This window comes from Numenius arquata, chromosome 1 (genome assembly GCF_964106895.1).
Source record: "Numenius arquata chromosome 1, bNumArq3.hap1.1, whole genome shotgun sequence".
Classification (NCBI taxonomy): domain Eukaryota; kingdom Metazoa; phylum Chordata; class Aves; order Charadriiformes; family Scolopacidae; genus Numenius; species Numenius arquata.
The window spans coordinates 14,904,814-14,924,177 of record NC_133576.1 but is presented as its reverse complement, the minus strand read 5'-3'; the positions used below and the strand labels follow the sequence as shown (position 1 = coordinate 14,924,177).

Genomic DNA, 19,364 nt, shown 5'->3' with positions numbered 1-19,364 from the left:
TTAGAAACCCTTACAATGATCAAAAATAGCTCTTTGATGCATAGCAGATGTCTTCAAAACTAGCATAAATGGAGCCAAAATGCCTTACAGTTCTGGAAAAGGGAGATTCCAAGATAAGACATGTTTCTAACTGCAGCAGCTCTGGAATATATTTGAAATTTATTTTAATTGTCAACCTCAAGGAAAACATTTAAAAGAAGCCCTTCTGTCCCCCATTTTGGGACAACTGCCTTATTGGGCTACATGCTGCTCAAAGACCTGATGTCTGCCTGAAAGCAGTTCCTCTGTACCCGTTAAAGATAACAGATGGGTTGAGATAAGGAAAAAGAGAGAGAACAACAAGCAGTGAGACATGGAGGTGACAGACTGGAGACTGCCTGCTCTTCATCCCTGGCTCTTACTCAGTTAGGAAGGGGGTGCTTGGCAGGCTTCATTGTAGAGGGGAGGATTGAGGATGGATTGGATGGGGGTCAGTGAGATGGTGTTGAGGGATGCTAACAAGGCAACATCTCTGAGACACAGAACAGGAGAAAAACTGTGAAATGGCATGCTGGAAAACTGAACAACAGACCCAGAAAAACTGACCATGTAATCAAAGCAGGGATGGGATTCCCCAGTCCTGTTCCTCACCAGAATGAAGATTTGCTCTGAGAAGACTTTTTAAAAGGGAGAAAAGAATTCTGTGTCTGATACAATGGAGTAAGCAGTACAGCTGGGAAAAACCACAAAGCACAAACATGCAACCAAAGTGATGAGTCAGGACATGAATCTTCTTATTACTGCTCTGAACAACACATCTCATATGTACCAGGCCTTAATTTTCATGAAGATTTAAGCTACCATCCTTGTAACACCTTTAACCTGGACAATGTTAGGCTGTGCTCATGAAATAGCTAGGAATGTCTCCTACCAGAATACAAGAAAGAGATAGATGGAGGACTGAAAGACTGATGCAGCAGTAAGATGGAAGACTTGATATGAAATAAAACTTGATCGTAAAAGCAGAAATTCCAGAGTTAGAAGATTCTATATACATAACTAAAGGTGAAAAAATAGGTTCTATTCCCCTATACATGCAAATAGCACAGTCATTCTTAATACTGAAAATAGCAGAAGAGGAAAGTCGGGTAGTGACGATGATACCACAGAGGAGTAGTGCTCCCCTCATCAGCTCTTCTCCTCCCACCTCTTCCTGGCAGTCTTTCCCCATCTTCCTTCTTTTGGTACCGCAAGAAATGGGCCAGAAATATAAGCTGCATCTCTGGCTTTTATATACATGAAAGCTCAGGAGGACTTTGGTTTGGCTGAAGGGGTGAGACAGGAAATCTGAGTAGCCACAGTCTGAACCACAGGACCCAAATCCAGGTGCTTCTGGATGCAGCCCTTGGATTGAGCTCTGTTCCAATGTGTCACTCTACCTTTCTCTCTCCAACCATCTTTCTACAATGCTCTCCCCTTTTCTGGCTGCTGAATTGCAGTAGATAGCTTGCCTGCCTGTAGCACATAAAGAAAGTTTGTATTCCACCTACCTCAAGCCTTCTTTAACCCTTTACATATATGGGAATACCACAGAATACTATTCATATGGAGTTAATCAATGCTTTCCCCACACATTTTAGATGAAAGAATAACTGATGGCAAAAGAAATCGGGGAAAGAGTTCTTCTCTCCTCAAAGGACAAGATACAGAAGAAGAGAAATCCACCTCTTGTTCCCATCCTACTGATAAATCTTTAGGGGGTGAAGGTTTCCTTGCAATCCAAGCTGCTAACCCTACAGAGTCTGACTACTGAAAGGATATTCTCCTTCCAAGCTTACCACATCCTTGAGCGTGGAAGGCACAGTTAGATAGCAGAACAAAGCTGGTGAGTTCTCCTTTATTCTGTCTCCACCCTACTCTTCACTCATCTTGCAGATCAAATGCCTTCTTTACTCACCTCACAAGACATAGGAAGACTGTCTGCCAAAGTGGAGAGTAAGATGACTGTTTGCCTCTCCCTTTTAAGGCAAATCAGTGAGAAGCAAATGCCATGGTTTTCAGAAAGAACCTCTTCTATGTAATACCTAAACAGAAACCCTTTCGCCTCTCTCTGGCGCCAGCAGTGTTTTGTCTCCACCACCGTGCTGTGCATTACCAGCAGTAGAGACTGAGACAACTAGATGAAGGCCAAATCTAAATAGAATTACAGGTCCAATTCTGTAGAGCACCTACTGAAGTAATTTCATTTGTTCCCTCGGACAACCTGGTTATCGTGCCTGGGAAATAATACTGCAAAACAAGCTTGCAGTGCATTTAAAATTCTTGCCACTTTTTTTACAGTTGCCTGTATTGCTACTGAAATTTTCTGTTGATGTTGGAAGAGAAGGAAACTACCGTACAGTTCACAAATCAGCAGCACAGTTGAGTCCAGTTCAGTCTCTTACCTGTTGGGGTGAGATGCCTCCAGGTGATGACAGGCTCAGGACGCCCATTTGCTATGCAAACCAGAGTCACGTTGCTGCCCTCATTCACGGTGATGTCCAAGGAGATATTGGAGATCTTTGGTGGAACTGTGAAAACAAAAGAAAGTTGGACCTCGTTACCTAGACTTCTGGAGGGCAGCCTGACTCATTAACCTACCTACCTATTAACCAGTGGCACCCACAGACTCCTCTCACAGGCTGCGCTCCTCATACTATCTGGGTTTCTGAAATTATATCAGAATAATATGTACCACTGCTTCAAGGATCTGCAAGTAGGAAAGGCCTTTGCTGCAACTGTGATGCTTTTTATTTCAACGCATTTGGGGACCTTCACAAAATAACATCTAAGAACTTGCCTGACTGTCCCAATACTGCACAGAAGGAGTCAGTAGGCTCCAAGCACTGTCCTAGCTCATTTTTACACTCCAAACAGTCCCAGATGCAGTTCTTTGTCCTCCTGCAGGGTGCCAGGCCTCAAGGCACTGACTCAGAGGGTGTATTAGTTAATGTTACCACCCACGGGCAGATAAAACTCATGCTGCTAGCCAGGACACTGATCTGCTGCTCATGTAACCAAATGCTCACGGGGAATTGAACCAGAGAGCTGTTAAGCTCATTTCTGTTGCGCCTGCCATGACAAGGTGAGAAGCAGGGACACATGCCATGGCTAATGGGAATTTGCTGAAGGAAGGCACAACAGCAACAGCGGGAAGGTTTCTGCAACATTTTTCAGCCAAGAGGGATCCCAGTGGGCTGCCCACAGTAGGCAGCTTTTGGCTGACTGCACCTCACATGGCACAGCACCAAAAGCATGGTAGGGTCTTTGAAGATTCACAAGAACAGCCATGATTTGGGCATTCAGGATCCTTAAAGACCTTCCAGGATAACTGAGTTTGTGTCATGTGACCAAGGTGACCATGCTGGGACCTGAACAGCTACCTCCATGTGTGGACCATGCTGGTGTATTGGCCTCTAAGCAGGCCAGGCTGTTGCAGTCTCTCCTCACTCACATCCATGTCTTGCTTCCACACTTCACAACCCAGAGGTGTTGAGGGAGTTTTACTAAAAAGAAATCTTCTAATTTTTTTCTTCTAACATATTTTCAGCTTCCGAATTTGTGCATAGCAAGGAATGAAACAACATCATTTTCTGCTTTGCTTACCACAGAATAAACAGATAGCAGCCTCCCTTCCCCCCCTCCTTGGCAGAAGCAGCTGATGGTCCTTTTGAGGCAAAGCTGCCCATGAAACAGGTGGGGAAAAGGAAATGAAGACTGAAGAGAGCAACTCACCACTTCCAGCTGTGTTGCTGGGTTCATAGGAATATTGTTTACAACCCACAGCTCATTAGCCCCTCTCTGCAGGCCCCAAACTCATAGTCAACGCTTCAGCATCTATAACCATGGGACCCCTTTGGAAGAACAGGGGCTCCTGAGCAGGACCAGGACCTGTCAAACAAAGTGAGGCAGATGTCTTTGCCAACAGGCTCACTCACCTAGGCAAGGAGGGATTTAAACTAGGGACATTGGGGAAGGATTGCCATAATCTGGGGAGAAGTGACAGCATGGAGGGCAGTGAGGAAGCAGCTGGGGGCCAAAACAACAGGGAAGGCTTTCACACTCGCCTTGTGAAAGGAGGACAGCTGGGGGCCCATTTCAAATGCCTGTGCACCAATGCAAGTATCACGGTGAAAACCCAGGAGGAATTAGATGTTCAAGGAGATTTGCAGTGCTATAAACCTGTTGGGATGACAGAGCTGTAGTGGGACAGCTCTCAGGACTGGCAGTGCTGTGCAGGATGGATAGGGGCTTTTCAGGAAAGACAGGCTGGAAAGGCAAGGAAAAGAGATGCGCTCTCTGCAAAGGGGTGGCTGCAGTGCACCCACTAGGGGTAAGGGTTCACCCACTAAGTGAACTAGCTGGGAGTTTAGGTGTAAAGATAAGAGGTTATTACAGTGTTGGTTGGTGTCTGCTACCAACCATTTGATTAAGAAGAGGCAGTGGACAGACTGCTTTAGCCAGATAGAAGAAGCCTCACAAGCACAGTCCCTGGTGATAGACTTCAACCACCCTGATATTTGCTGGAAGGGTGAAAGTGCAGGGCTCAAGCAGTCCAGGTGATGTGGAGGTCCAAGAGGTTCAGCACGAGTTAGCACTATGCCCTTGCAGCAAAGACCAAGCATCCTGGGTTGTATTAGCAAGAGTGTAGTCCCATAAGTGGAGGGAAGTGATTATATCCCTTTCTACGGTGCTCGTTAGACAGCATCTGAAGCCTTGTATCAGTTTTGCACTCCCCGGTAAAAGGCGGCCATTGACATAAGCAAGTCCACTGAAGGGCTCCCAAGATGGTCAGAGGGCTATAGCACATGACATACAAGAAGAACCTAAAAGAGTTGGGTCTGTTCAGCCTGAAGAAGAGAAGGCGGATGCGAGATCTTATTGATGTCTACAAATAGCTAGTGGGAAAGTGCAGATACGACAAGAGGCAGGCTTTTCTCAGAGGTGCACAGTGAAAAGCAGCAGACATGAGCTGGAACGTGGGGAAAATTCTGACTCAGAATAAGGAAAAAGCTTTTACTTTGGGGAGGTCAAAGACAGGAACAGGTTCCCCAGAGAAGTGGTGAAAACTCCATCCCTGGAGATATGCAAAATTCACTTGGATGAGGCCCTCAGCAACCTGCTCTAACTGGCATCAGGAAGGATGGAGAAGAGACCTTGAAGCATCTTGCTGTTCAAGAGCTAGAATTGGTGGCTGATCAGCTCATGGTGAAACAACAAAAGCAAAGCGTGTTGGGGGAATGGTTGACTGCACCAGGGTTCCCTTCCCTGGAGAGAGGGAGTTTCAGAGTAGGGACATCTTCCTAGCAGCACAATAATGGGTACAGCAAAGCATAGCAGAAAATCAACCCCTTCCTCTCAAAGCAAAATACTTTGACAAACACAAGTTCTGCTATATTTTACATCGGTGATTCACTGTGAGCCATCGGCAGTATGTCTGTGCACGTAGGAAGACGTAGGAGGCAACAGAACAAAACAAAATAAACATTGTTGGAGAATGCTGATGTTGTCAAAGAATTTGATCCCACAGTATCGAGGGGTACATGAGAGTCTCACTGACTACAGCTCTATGTTGTGCCTCCTCCCCCTTTATCACATACCCATTCTGCCCAGCAAACGCCTGGCAGTACAAAGCAACAATCAAGTGCTCTTGAAAAGTAAGCAAATACCTTTGTCAACCAATATCCTGAAACTGCATAAAGGGCAGCAGAAATGAAATACCCCAGCTGGGCCATTAAATACCCTGTCTCCTCCAAGAAACGCTTGTGGCTTCGTGTTTCACAGCACACCAAAGCAGAGCAGCTGCTTGCTGCATCATGCTGAGGTCTTGCTCAGCACTGACTTGGCAGGACTCAGCAGCACTTCCTTCTTTCTGTCCCACCAGATGAGGGAGTTCCCTCTCTCATCGCTCAGGAGGAACCGACCCATCGCTCCAGCAAGCAGAGCTGCAGGCTGGGAGCCCCCTGCAAGTTGTGGTGCAGAAATCCAAACTGTTACTTACTATAAGGAACAAAGCAACTCCAAGGGCCATGTCAGTCCTGTAGCAGCACAGCTACCTGTAGTACGTACTGTGTTTCAGATCTGAGAACAACATGCACTGGCGAGGACAGAGGGGCTTAGTCTGGGAAAGAATAACAGAGGCTGCTGTTTTTGCAAGAGTTTTGTCCTAGCTACTCTATGAGGTGACACAAGGATGGTGACTTTGGAGCATCCTCAGCACAGATTCTCTGGTGTGCTCTGCTCTGGTAAGCAGAGCCCAGGAGTAGAACCATTGGCTGAACCATGTTTTGGGACTTTTATCTTAACCTCAAGGGATTAACATTTGCATCAGGAAAAAAGCCACACAACAAACCAAGAAGGACTAAGCTCAAGCAGGACTAGTAGATGGAGCTGTAGGCTAGTCCAAGGTTCTAGAAGAACGGTGTGATGACAGCCAACACAACTGAGGAGAGAGCAGTAAAAGCCACTATGGGGCACCAGCAACAGAACTGCAGTTAGGACATGTGTACCCTGCCACTTTCCAAATCCGTCAAGTCATTTTAGTTTGCAGAGAATCAAGTAAACTCAGCAAATACAAACAGATCTGACCATGCAGACCAAATCCCCAAGAGATGGGTCCAGATGGTCATATCTGGCTCGCCACTTTTTCAGATGAGGGAGAAAAGGGCATCCAAGGCTGAAATCCTGTTAGGAGTATAATGGCTGGTTCCTTTCAGCTGCCACCTTCATCTAGAGGGCAAGGGAAGGCTGAAAGGAGGCAGGAAATAATTTCCCTGTGAATTTAAAACCTGGTTTGTTTCGTCTCCTTAGAATCCAAAGCCAGCTAGCATTAAAAATGACTGGATCTTAGTGGACAGTAATTTCACTCAGATAAAAAGTCAGAGACTTTTAATTTTCAGGGTGTCAAGACAGTGTGTTAAAATGCCAAAACTGTCAGCACCAGCAACATTTAGCATTGCCTCTTTGGCACTTGTCATTACTTTGCACACACCTTTTTAGGACAATCTTAAAATGAGAAGGTTTGACCTTATTAATTTTTCCCATGTGGGGGTTATGTTATGTTTTCACAGTTCCCAGACTGCTAGTAGGATTGCTGAGAATAAAACCTCCAGGGACAGAATCACAGAATCATCATGGTTGGAAAGGACCTCTGAGATCACTGAGTCCAACCATACACACACAAAAAATACCCCTACAATCTCGGCCACTAGAGCATGCCACTAGATCATGCCCTGAAGTCTGACACCTACACGTTTCTTAAATACCTCCAGGGATGGTGACTCAACCACCGCCCAGGTGGGACCAGAATCTTCTGGGTGTCACAGCCTCCTTTTGCCCAGCCATCTCTTGTTGACCCTCAGCTGGAAAACTTTTTCATGTCTGGCCTCTCTAAACTACTAGTACAGGCAAAACCACAGCTTGCAGACCCACAATAGGAAAGCACTACAGCTAAACAGCGCTTTCAGGTGTTTTCATATCCAGCCTAACAGTCTGTCCCTTCAGAGGAGACCAGGCTGCTGCTGGACTCCTCTGGCTCCAAGGACCACAGGAAAGAACTGCCAGGCTCTCTTGTACTGCTGAAAAAGATAAACCTGCAGATTTTTCCCTCTTTTTCAGCATAAGTGTAATATGGAGTATCCAGTACCTTGTGCTTAGGATCCCCCTGGATGGGGCAGGGAGCAGAGACTGATATGAAAGGAGGCGTAGTACCCCATCCCCAGAGATGTAGGGTGCCTTACCCAAGCCAGGGACAGACTCTGGAGGGTTGGAAATGAGCTCTGAGATGAATGGCATGAAACTCACATTTTTGTTTCTTCTACATTTCACATCTACAGGACAAGCCTGATGCCAGCTCAGCATCTCATCTTGCATGTCACTGACAGTAAGTAACAACCCGCAAAGTAACCAGTAGTCATTCTTCTTGAGAAGCTCACATTGGGAGAGCAGGGGGCCTGCAAGGCAGGAGGGGGGCAAGGGCAGAGATGCTGTAGGGCGATCTGGGCAGGGAGAGCTGGGGGAGCTGCAGGGCTGGAGGGGTGCAAGGGCAGAGCTGGTGCGGGAATCCAAGTCCCAGGCAAGGCGCAGTGACAGAGCTAGGTAGGACAGGCTTGCGCAGAACCTGCTTGCACCAAGCCTGTTCTATTTAATTGCCATCAATCCTTCACTTTCTTGACAACTGCAACTCACATTAATTTAAATAATAAGAAAGACTGAGACATGAAAAATAGAGCACACTCCCCCAGCGCAATCACTGTTGCTCTCGAGATGAAAGCAAGTGATTTGTTTCTACAAAACATTACCATGTCTCAAAAACACCCGCTATAGCAGTTATTACAAACCAGGGGACGCATACAGGAGACAGCAAGGAAACCACAAACAAGAGAACATGCAAACATCTGCGGTTGTTATCCTTGCTGTTTATGACAAAAACCCTTCAGGGCTCAAAAGTCCTTCTGAGATACTACCTGGGATCATGAGGGCGGGTTGGATCACCTTTATCATTCAAGGCTATGGAAGCAGGCGAGGGGCTACACCCTTAATCTCCTAGTAAATGAGTCAGCCCAGTGGTTAAGAGATGTGAGTTCACATCAAGGAGGCCAGCTCCTGAGTACCTTCCCAGGATTGCAATGGGAGATGGAACAAGAAAGCATCAAGGCCACCCTCGCTGAAGGGTATAACCAGCAATGCTTCTAGAGGTCTTTTCCTAACTTAGCTTATACTGGAAGCCATGCTACAGCTCCCAAACAATTCCAATACCTGCCTTTTGACAAGAGCATCTAAACACAGCACAGGCACAAAGTCGCAGGAATGGGAACCACTGCTTAGCATAAGTGGTACTTATATACACAGGGTACTGCATGGGGCAGCAGTTTTTGGCTCCTGTGTTGGTTGCACTCCGCTTTCATGATGCTTCACATAAGACCTCAGTGCAGGAGGAGGGTGGGTTTGTGAGACAAGGGCAGGAAGCATAGGACTAGGAACTTGAATTGGGTATGGCAGGATGAAAAACGTGAACAGAGGGACGTGGAGATCTACTTGGAAGACAGCTCTGAGCCTTGTAAACACACTCACATGAAGTTCACAGTCAGATGGTGTGACTGGTCCCTTTGGGCAAACAGATCTTTGCATAAGACCCTTAGATGCAGTCTTATACTGTGGGGCAACTACTCCCCAATCTGAAATCACAAGACTGCTTAACAGTCAGGTATTTTGTCAATAAATCACAAGATACATTAAAAAAAAATAGAGCTCTTATTCCCACTCTACAGACCTAAGGCACAGAAAAGCTATTTAATCCCTCCAAGACACAGAAGCAAACAGTACTGAAAATAAGAAAGCCCATAAGCTCCATTTAAGTGCTCTAACTGCTTGTCCCAAGAAGGACACCTTGGATACAAACGGAGAAAGTCACCACAACCCCTTCCATATATCCTCATTAGTTAGTTACTTCCTCCAGCCTATTTACCTTCATCTGTACTGGCAAGTAGGACCCCCATCTGCTGAAGGAAATTAAGACTCCCACCCACTAATCCACAGGAGCCCCTGGCTTTCAGGGCAAAAAGAAAACATGAGGACTTCTCTCCAAAGTCAAAGGAACTTTGCAGCCACTGAAGCCCTCTGCAGGTGCCTATCAATTAGCCTCTAGAGTTCTCATTTCCTTGTCCCCAGCTCCCAATTAACAGCACTTTGCAACAAACACAAAGAAGCTAATAAACCCCAAGGCAGAGTAGGGGGGATGCTGACCATCTCATGGCCCTTGAAAGCTTTAGAGCTGCCACCTCTGCTCACCACAATTAGGGGTCCTTTCCTGGGGCAATTAATTGACAGCAAATTGGCCTCATTAGTCATTGTTTAGTTAAAGTGTTTAGTGGGGAGAGAGGGCCTGAAGAAGGGGCTGAGCTGCTAAACACAACTAAATGGTTTAATTTCCCTCTTATGTGTGCAGCAGGCTAATCACAGCTCTTGACGGCTGTAACAAGAAACAGCTTGTTGCTGCTAAGGTCCGCAAAGGGAGCAAGCTGAGGGCTGGAAAGTAAAATCCAGACACCTTTTGGGATGCAGCATGCTAATGCTTCCGAAGCACTTTGCAGATGAAATGCGACATGAGACCCACAATGTGTTTTTCACGGTCTGATTCATGCTGCAGCTTCAACTGGATGGAGGCAAAGCTATCACCAGGCTGGGAGGGCAGAGAGTGAAGTTGTTGAACTTCACTAAAGAGAGTAGACTCTTGAAACATCTTTCTGACCTTCCTGTCTGCTAGGCTTGTTTTACCCTGCCACTGCCTCTCTTGGTCTTAAAGCTTCTGGTGAAGTAGAGGCAAACATTGAAGGCTTGGTTTTGTTTTTTAATCCCCTGGGAACCAAAAACCTCTCAAAATGCATTGCAGTGTTTTTACAAGGTGTAAAAATTGCTTCTTTCTATTGTTTGAAAGTGGATGTCTTGCCACATCCATCCCTGGTGGCCTTTAGGGAAGGGTCTATCCCAGCCAGAGCATGGAAACCACTGAAGATATCTGCAGTTCCCAGCTCACATGTGACCCCACACCACTCTGCCCCAATGTGGCAGACCTCCACCTGAGCAAGGATTGCTGCATGGTGCCAAGAGAGGCCAGGCCAAAGGAGGCAGAAGGGCTGCTAGCTTGGCCTTGCATCTTGGCGAACCTCCCCCACGGTGCAGCTGAGCCTCACCCAGTGAGACGCCATGCAGGAAATTATTTAAATCCAGATGGGGACCATGCGTATTGCACTGACTGGGAGCAGAGAAGCAGTCAGGATGCTGTAAATCAAAGCCATGTGGAAAGCCCTCCCAGTTTGCTGAGCTGGGTAGCATGTCAGAGCTAGCTGCATTTGAAAGAGAGTAAGAGCTGACAAGACAAATTGTTTTCTCCAAAGGAAGGCTCTGCCTCATCCAATATACAGTTAAGTGTCTGGACTACTTTTCTGCATAAAATCACATGGCAAACACTTCCAGTACATTGTTTCTTAGCAGAGAGCAGCATGGAGCGCAAACCTGTTAGGCTGTTCCATCCATGAGCTGTTGGAAAAGTCAACACAGAACTGGGCTCTATTGCTTATACTGATTCCCACTGATTCTATTTTTTTTTAAACTTGTCTCCATGAAATTGTCAGGAGAGAAATTATTTCACTTCCTGACTGAGAGAGAAACAGAGAGGAGAAAAAGAGCTTAGCTTATGTCTCAAGCCAACCCTTTCAGTTTTTCAGTGCACTGATGTGACATTGTGGGAGAGGCATAAAAGCAGCTTCACTCCTGTTCCTAGACCAGCACCTCAACTGTAAACCCAAACTCCAGCCTTTCACCCTAAAGCAGTCCCAGCCTTGACCCGATGCTGATAGCATTTCACCCACACCTGGCTTTTTGGTGTCCCGTTGGCCAAGCACAAGGTCACAAACCCGTGTTTGTGGATCCTGATGCTGCCCAGGAGAGCAGGTTCTCAGTTGCATGCTTAGCATGTAAATGAAAGCACAAAGCATAAGCTGGGCATATGCCTGATATCCCCTTATCACCAGATTTGGACGTCTGGATATGAAGTATTGGTTCTTTGCTACAAAACTTCTTTTTCTTTTATATTAACATATCAAATTTATGCCAGGACTGCACTGATCCACTTATCTGCAGTTCATGTCTTTAAAGGACAATTCTGTGCATTTGTCATTCATGTTGCTCTGCTTGTAAAGCTTCTTTCTGCTTGTAAAACTGACTGCAAGGGTTTATGGCTAACCCTCCTAGAGGGGCCTGCTGTGAAAACATAGCCTTGTTCACAGGACCCGTGTAAACAACAACAGAAATGCTTGCCATGCTAATCCCCAGGGATTAACCCTTGGAATGCTGCCTAATCCCAAACACTTTCAGGACTACAGATGTACACAGCTTTTGGTCTTTGTTTCGAGTGTGTTTATATATTCCCATAGACCATTTTTTAAATCTGGCAAGTATTTACTTATGGGACTAAAACAATACAAAATCTTTTCTTCTGCAGATATCATCAGCCATCCTTGAAGAGAAATTCTGTGAGAAAAGTTGTCCTTAGTGTCCAGGTCCTCCAAAGACATCTCTGAGAATTTTGTTAAGAAAAACTTTTTCACAGAAACATTAAGCATGTTGGATGTACATGGTATGCAGCTGAGTTCTAATATGCACCCTTTCTAGGGCTTGATTCAGAGCCCAGGGCGTTCCTCCTTTGATGTTAATGGCCTTTGGACGAATGGGTGATGGCTTCAAGGAAGTGTTGCAGCTGGAAGAGGGATGCTTTATTAAAATATATAGTAAAAATACAGATTATGTTTTTTTAATGGACACCCAGAAGTCCTTGGCTCCTGCCTGTTAACTCTTTCTTTGGGAAGCAGACTAGGGAGCACAGGCCAGGTGTGAGAAGAAAGCACAGAGAAAAGCCCGTGTCATTCCAGGGCAAGAGGTACAGGTTCAGAGAGGGTTTCTAGGCATTAGGAAGATGACTGGGATTTTCCTGATTAGGCAAGGAGGGGGGGAAGTTAATTTCTGCTAACACTCCGCTCTAGATGAAAATGAGGTTGTCCATTATAGCTTTACATTCAGGAGAAACAGAGGCAAAGTTTTTGTTTGTTTGCTTGTTTTCAGATCTTGTGCTGTTGCTTATGCTCAGTTATTAGGGACAGATGGTACAGAACAGCCTTCATGAACCACTTGATGGACATCCATACGCAGGCTGAAAAGAAAATGCAGCTCTCTCCAAACCCTGTTCTCAGATTCCTTTGGCTGCCCATGGTTTATCTCATAGCCTCTGCGATAAGCCACAGGGCAGTGAATACAATGCTCCAAGTGTCTTGTGCATACCACATACCAAAGGATCTGGCTCAGTTTCAGCTGAGACAGACAGCTTCTCAGTGACAAGCCTCTCACTCAAATCAAATGCATGTGGTACATGTAAAACATCCTTTATTAGCAGGCTTTCCTTCCTTATGCATTGAAATGAGCAAAGTGCAGTGGGACAGCTTGCTGTGACCACCTTTCAAGCTTGCTTTTTAGGCTTCTGTGGGAGCAGAAAGCCAGTGTAGTATTTTGGAAATGCTGGTTTTGCTTCCAGTCAAAAGTATAAAGAACAAAGCTAATAATCCCATATTCAGACCTTTGCATGCTTTGGATAAAATTCATTCTTGTGTTAAGTGCACAGATTTGGACATGAGTGTAAAGTACTGTACACTGTCCCTGAACTCTCCAACTCATGGCCTAGGACATCTGTCTGGTAAGAAAACACTGCTGTTTCCCCAGCAAGAGGACTTCACTTTGTCCAATCCCACAAGTGATGGGCAATCTATGATACAAGTCACCATAGCTGCTTCATTGAGTAGTCAGATCAGAAATCAGAAGACTAATGTCTTAGTAGAGAGCAGCTGCCTCTTCTGATGCTGAAAGTCCCACCAAAAACATTTCAAGAAAAAATGAACCTGAAGTAAATCCCCATCTCAAAAAAAATCCTCAAATTTTGAGTGTGAAAAAGGCTGAAAGTGCAACTCCACAATTTTTCAGCTTGGGCTGCTCAGCACATTCCTGCACTGTCACTATTGCTGGATCCACAGATGGTCGCCTTCTCCAGCACACGCAGTTATGAAATGCCAGCTGTGAGACCTTCAATTGTTAGCTATTGTTGAGATTGGTGATAGCTGCAGCAGCGTATTTTCTAAAGGCCAGGGTGTTTTCATCAGCCATCTGAGAAGGAAAAGCCAAAGAGTTCAAGGCATAGAATCCCTTCTGTCAGAAATCCTCATACACAAGTCTGATCCAGCAGAAAATAGGAAAAAACCAAATGCAGTACTCCTGAAGAAAAGGCACCTTCGAACAAAGTAAGCAGCGGGCTAGAGCTGAGATGTGATTGTGATCTCCTTCCCACAAACCAACCGAGAGCCAAGGTTTCTTGGGGAGGAGAGTTTCTGCTGTTCAAAGTCCCCTGCCAAAAGAACGCGCTCTGTTTTGGTTCAGCCATGTGCAGCAGCGCCTTAACATCTTAGAAGTTTCCCACTGTTTCCTTTTCCCAGCTTTGCCATGTGGTAAAGATGTGCCATATACATGCAGACAACCACAAGGGAGGGGAGGGATGGATTCCAAGAGCTTTGCTCTGTAAACACATTACCGGTGCCATTTCAATTAAAGGAGAATCTCTCCCAGACTGCCAGGCACGAGGCTTATTCCTTGTAGCCTGAAGCTTTATCAAGACACATAAAACCATCGTCTGCCCCTCGTCCCCCAGTGGGGTTCAAGTCTGCTCTTTTCAAAACTGACACAAATTTTTTGCTAGTCTCTCATGGTTAGCAAACTGAGGTAATTCGCACATTATATGCTAGGATTCCAGAGAAATGCAGCGGTTGAGAGCCTTGGGTACTCCATTTCAGCCGGAACTGAGAAAGATTACCCACCCAAATAGTCCTGAGAGGCCAGGAGGAGGCCAGCTGTCAGATGCCCGGGGTTAGCTATAAATGTGGGTGCCTACAAGAACGAAGCAGCAAAATATCGTAAGAAGTTTCAGATACTCATACTGAGTATCAAACTGAGAAGAAATAGGTAGGCATTGTTCTTTCAGGAGGATGAGGTTACATCCAGAAAAGGTCACCAGCACCTTTATGTGGAGTGGCACAACAGCTTTACAGACAACTTTCATCTAGGGTTCTGCAAGCAAATACTCCCCACCCCAGAAATCCAGTGCTACTGGCTGGAGAGTGGGAATGAGGTGATCCCCCCTGCTGATCAACAAAGAACACTACTAAAAAACTGCAAATAGCTCCACTGCAACAGGGGATCAAAAACCAAGTCCAGTGGAAAACATAAGCCATGTTTCTCTGCTGTAATAGCACATCCATGACTGAGGACTTGTAATATCACAGTTACCAGGGTAAGCAACACTACCAAAAAATGAAGGAAGGAATGGCTTTGTGAAGGAATCAGTAGGTCTGGTACTCCAGGTACAGTGATTATTCTACGCACTTATGTTATAACCTTAAGTAAGTCATTCCACCTTTCTAAAGGCTCATTTCCCCTTCTCAGTCTTAGGTACTACTGTGTGCAAGATGTATGACATCCTCAATGACTGCTACCTGACTGGTGTCACGAGGGGTATGATGCCTTACCATCTACAGCTCCAACAGGTGAGTAAGAGGACCAGGGGAGGAATATCTGCAAAGTCTCAGACTATTTAAGGGAGTTCCTTATGAGGAATTATTGTGCTGCAAAGTTCCTTGGCAAAGCAAAAAGGGCAAATCCAAGGCAGACCTATCCACAGGCAGACAAAACAGGCCTGATTCTTCACTGCTGGTATAAAGTAAAGACAAAACACTTTTACATAAAAGAGAATGCAAAGGAGGAGAGAATCAGCCCGGTGGCTCATCAACCCAAGGCAAAAAGCAGGACCCACAAAACATTGTGCAAACTGAAAAGGAATAGAAATGTAATCAATATAGTTAGGGATACTGATGGATGATAGGGATACACTCATACACTTTCTCTTCTGATGGTCATGATATACTGGAGTCTGTGAAAATTATTTCCTTAAAGTACAAAGAGTGAAAAAAAAAATAAAGAAACTTTGCATCAGAACGCAATGATGAAAACTCTGCCAAAGCCTGAGGAAAAGCAGAGATATAACCGAGATGGCATCACACTATGGATCAACCTGCCACTGGATCAGGTGCAGACACTCATGACAAATAGGCACAAGGGATGCAGCGCAAATACAGTGTGACACTATATCCTGGGCATACGCTTGATGTATGGAGGATTAAATGCCACACACACACTGTCCTGGGTAGATTGTATCTAGTGCTGACAGATACCTGAGGGATCTGTCTCTTTCTTTATATACTTTGGCAATTGCCATGCCAACAAAGGATTATGGGATTGGGGGGGGGTGAGAAGGAGAGATCATTTGCTACTCTGTTTAACAGACGACTTTATCCTCTGGGGGGATTTTGTCAAGATGTTGGATTTCTTCTTAAATGATATTTCTACCTGCCTATACACGTTTGGGGTTGATGGGCTTTTCTCCCTTCCTCTGTCCCTGTGACACAACAGCTCACTCTTCTGGAGTCCCAAACCAACCTTAGAGCAAACATGGCTTCTGTAAGTCAGTTTGAAGACTGTTGCCCTCAACCCCCATCCCCATGCATGCTGCAAAGGCAAGAAAATACCCAATGTGCTGTAAAGACCAATTCCTTTCCCTCTCTGGTGAGCTCTCTGATTGACAGCTCCGTTTGTCAAGAGAGACAGACTGTCTTGAGTGTGAGATAGCTAACTATCACCTGGGGAAACTATTAGAGCGAGAAGGAGGGAGAGAGGGAGAGACAGACAGACAGACAGAAAGAAAGGAGAGCTGAGGAGAGGGAAAGAAGAAAGGAGCGACAGAAGAGTGCAGATGAAAGACAGTAGCACTTGATGAATTAAATTGTCAACTTTGGCATCACCTGTGTACCTTGTCATGCCAATAAATTCATTGAAGCTGAAGCTGCACTGCGAGTCAAGAGTGAGAGAGTGCTGATGGAAGGAAGAAATCCCAGCCCATTTAAAGACTCAGAGCAATTTATTAGTTACCTCGGGAGGGAAGCAGTGACAACGGGGAAGGAGAGGTGCTTCCCCATCACGCTGGGCAGGAAAGCTTGTTTTGGATTCAAGCCGTCCAGACAGCCACAGTCCAGAATGTAAAGAGATTGGCAGAGACAGAGACCTGGTTCAAGAAGGAGTAATGCAGGGGAGAGGCTTGCTGGGGTCCAAGGGTAACAGGACAGATGCATGCCTTGGACCATCCCTTGTGGTGTTGAGGGAAGATGTTGAGAACAAGTAGCCAATACACCTGGTGTGAGAGGAAGCAAAGGGTGCTGAGCACAGTCAGCATTGCAGGGCTGAGGGAACATGAAGGAAAGCAGAGATGGAAACAGCATCTCTGGCACAGAGGGATGCTACAATGGAAAGCAAAGGGAGATAAAGCCCTCTGCTGACTTTGAAGTTGGAAGCACGGCACTGAGATGCAAACAGCTTTGGCTGGCTGTTACCAGGGAAGCACTGTGCTAAGGTGCTTTTCCTCAAAGCTAAGGAGATTGTCACTAACTTGGTAAAGGATCCTGTGCATTTCATACAAGAGGAGCTCACAGGCTCCTTGCCATCCCCCAGAACTCCAGTGAAGTCTGTTGGATGTGACTGAGGAATGGGAAAACTAAGGGTATGATGTCCTCACCTGCTCCTGCCCTCACCTCACCTGCAGCAGAATGCAGAGCCTGCAGCCACCAAGACAAGGAGGAAGTATATACTTTCTCTCCCCCTGTTCTTCAAACCCCCAAAACCGAACAGCATCAGCCCCAGCTGTTTGAGAAATGCATCTACCTCTTCACTCCCTTTCCTTCTTTCCCCCAGCCCATCATTCCCCACACAGGAACTTGTGCAACACCTGTGCTCATGGAAGATGGTTAGGTCCTGCCAAAACCTCTCTTCTATCAGCCATGGAGCTTAGGAGTTGCAGAGGTTGATTTCCAAAGCAAACAGAGACCCCCTGTAACCTCATTTGTAGCCATCCAAAGATGCTTACACTTATGTGATGAGACGTGTCCACCAACCCTTCCTTGCAATGACCTGATCTCAACCAACTGCCAGGCATCACACCAAGGATGAGAAGGACACTGCCTGCTCCGAGATTCATTGCTCCCACAGCCTCTGCTGCTGCCTGCTCCACTGATGCCCCAGGCTTGGACAGAGAGGAAAGAAGTAAGGAGGAAGGAAACACCCAGATTCCTCCCTTGGGCAGAAGTACCAGAGGTATATCCTTCGAACAGGGAGAAATTCTGACTCAGTCACACAAGCGGAGAAGCTACTCTTTTCAGCTTGAGTGAAACACAGAAGACTTACAATTGTTCAGGGTATTTGAAGTGTATGGGTAGAAGTGTGTGTGCACATGTATAGCATTTGACAACTCCATGCAGAGAAATAACACATACGGCATAAAACTATTGTATGTGCATATCTCTGTGTGTATATACATATAAAATATATACATTCTTAGAATGTGTATATATGTATAGATACATACATACTCATATATGCACATATACACATACTGCCATTTGCTCCTGAAACTCCCAGCATCTCCAGGAGCTCTCATTTGGCTGGTGGTTTGTAAGCTGCCAAACATCCACGACAAAGCTGTCTTGACTTGGGTCCCCTGAGCTGTGCAGTGTAGCTCTGTTGGCTGCCTTCAATTTGATATCAAATAAGAACAGGGATCTCACCGAGCCAAGCTCCATTCTGATCTGACTGGTCCCCAAATCAGATCAGCTGTAGTGCCCTTGGGCTGTGGCACTGTATTAAAGTTGAGGGCAGCTTTAATCTGCTTCACTATTTGCACAGTGGAAGCTGTGCTTGGCCTACTGGGAAATTACTGCTATGTCCCTCAATCAAGTAAAGTGGACATTTCTCTTCCAGGAGTTGTGATCATTGGGTTCGTGTAACTTAGTTTAAATGATCTAAACTGGTGGCTTCCAACCTTTCTCATTCTGAGGGCACCTTGCAACTTCCCAGGAATGGTATAGGCACCGTATACTGAATGTAACTCTCCTGACGACAGGTTTGATTTTCCTGAAGTCCACAGACTTCCTGGGAGTCACAGACCGAAGTGGGAAGATGATCTGGTGAAGGAACCAGGAGTGAGAAGGTAGTCTAGTGCTCAGCTGAGCCTGCAAGCAGCCTGCAGCATAGCTCTGACAGGCTGGACACCCATCCACATCCACCACACTCCCTTCAGGGAAATACCACATCTTCTCCATGACATCACCACAAACTGCATCCTGGGGTGAATCAAACACAGCATAACCAGCTGGTCAAAAGAGGTGATTATTCCACTGTATTCAGTGTTGACAGGGCCTGTGTGCAGTGCTGTCTGCAGTCCTGGGCCCCGCCATTTAAGAAGGATGTGAAGGTACTCAAATGTGTCCAGAGGATGACAGCAAAGCTGGTGAAAGGGCTGGAAGGAATGTCTTATGAGGAATGGCGGCTGACTTTGGACTTAGCTAGTTCGGAGAAAAGGAGGCCGAGGTGCAATCTCGTTGCTCTCTGCAGCTTCCTGAGGAGGGGAACAGGAGAGGGAGGTGCTGCTCTCTTCTCCCTGGGATCCTTCTCCCTGAGATCCAGTGATAGGACATATGGGAATGGTTCCAGGCTGTGCTAGGGAAGGTTTAGACTGGACATTACAAAGCATTTCTTTACCAAGAGGGTGGTCAAACACTGGAACTGATTTCCTAGAGAGATGGTTGATGCCCCAAGCCTTTAAGAGGCATTTGGACAATGCTCTTAATAACATGATTTCACTTTTGGTCAGC

At 45.9% G+C, this 19,364-nt stretch overlaps 1 protein-coding gene across 2 annotated transcripts in view; it reads right to left on the bottom strand.

Annotated features, from left to right (window-relative positions):
• Window positions 1-19,364, bottom strand: part of LSAMP (limbic system associated membrane protein) — a 313,903-nt gene that overhangs the window by 108,152 nt on the left and 186,387 nt on the right. For both annotated transcript variants that reach the window (XM_074156510.1, XM_074155709.1), the window contains exon 3: window positions 2,424-2,549. In XM_074156510.1, the coding sequence (XP_074012611.1) occupies window positions 2,424-2,549 (126 nt within the window). The remainder of the gene's footprint in view (window positions 1-2,423; window positions 2,550-19,364) is intronic.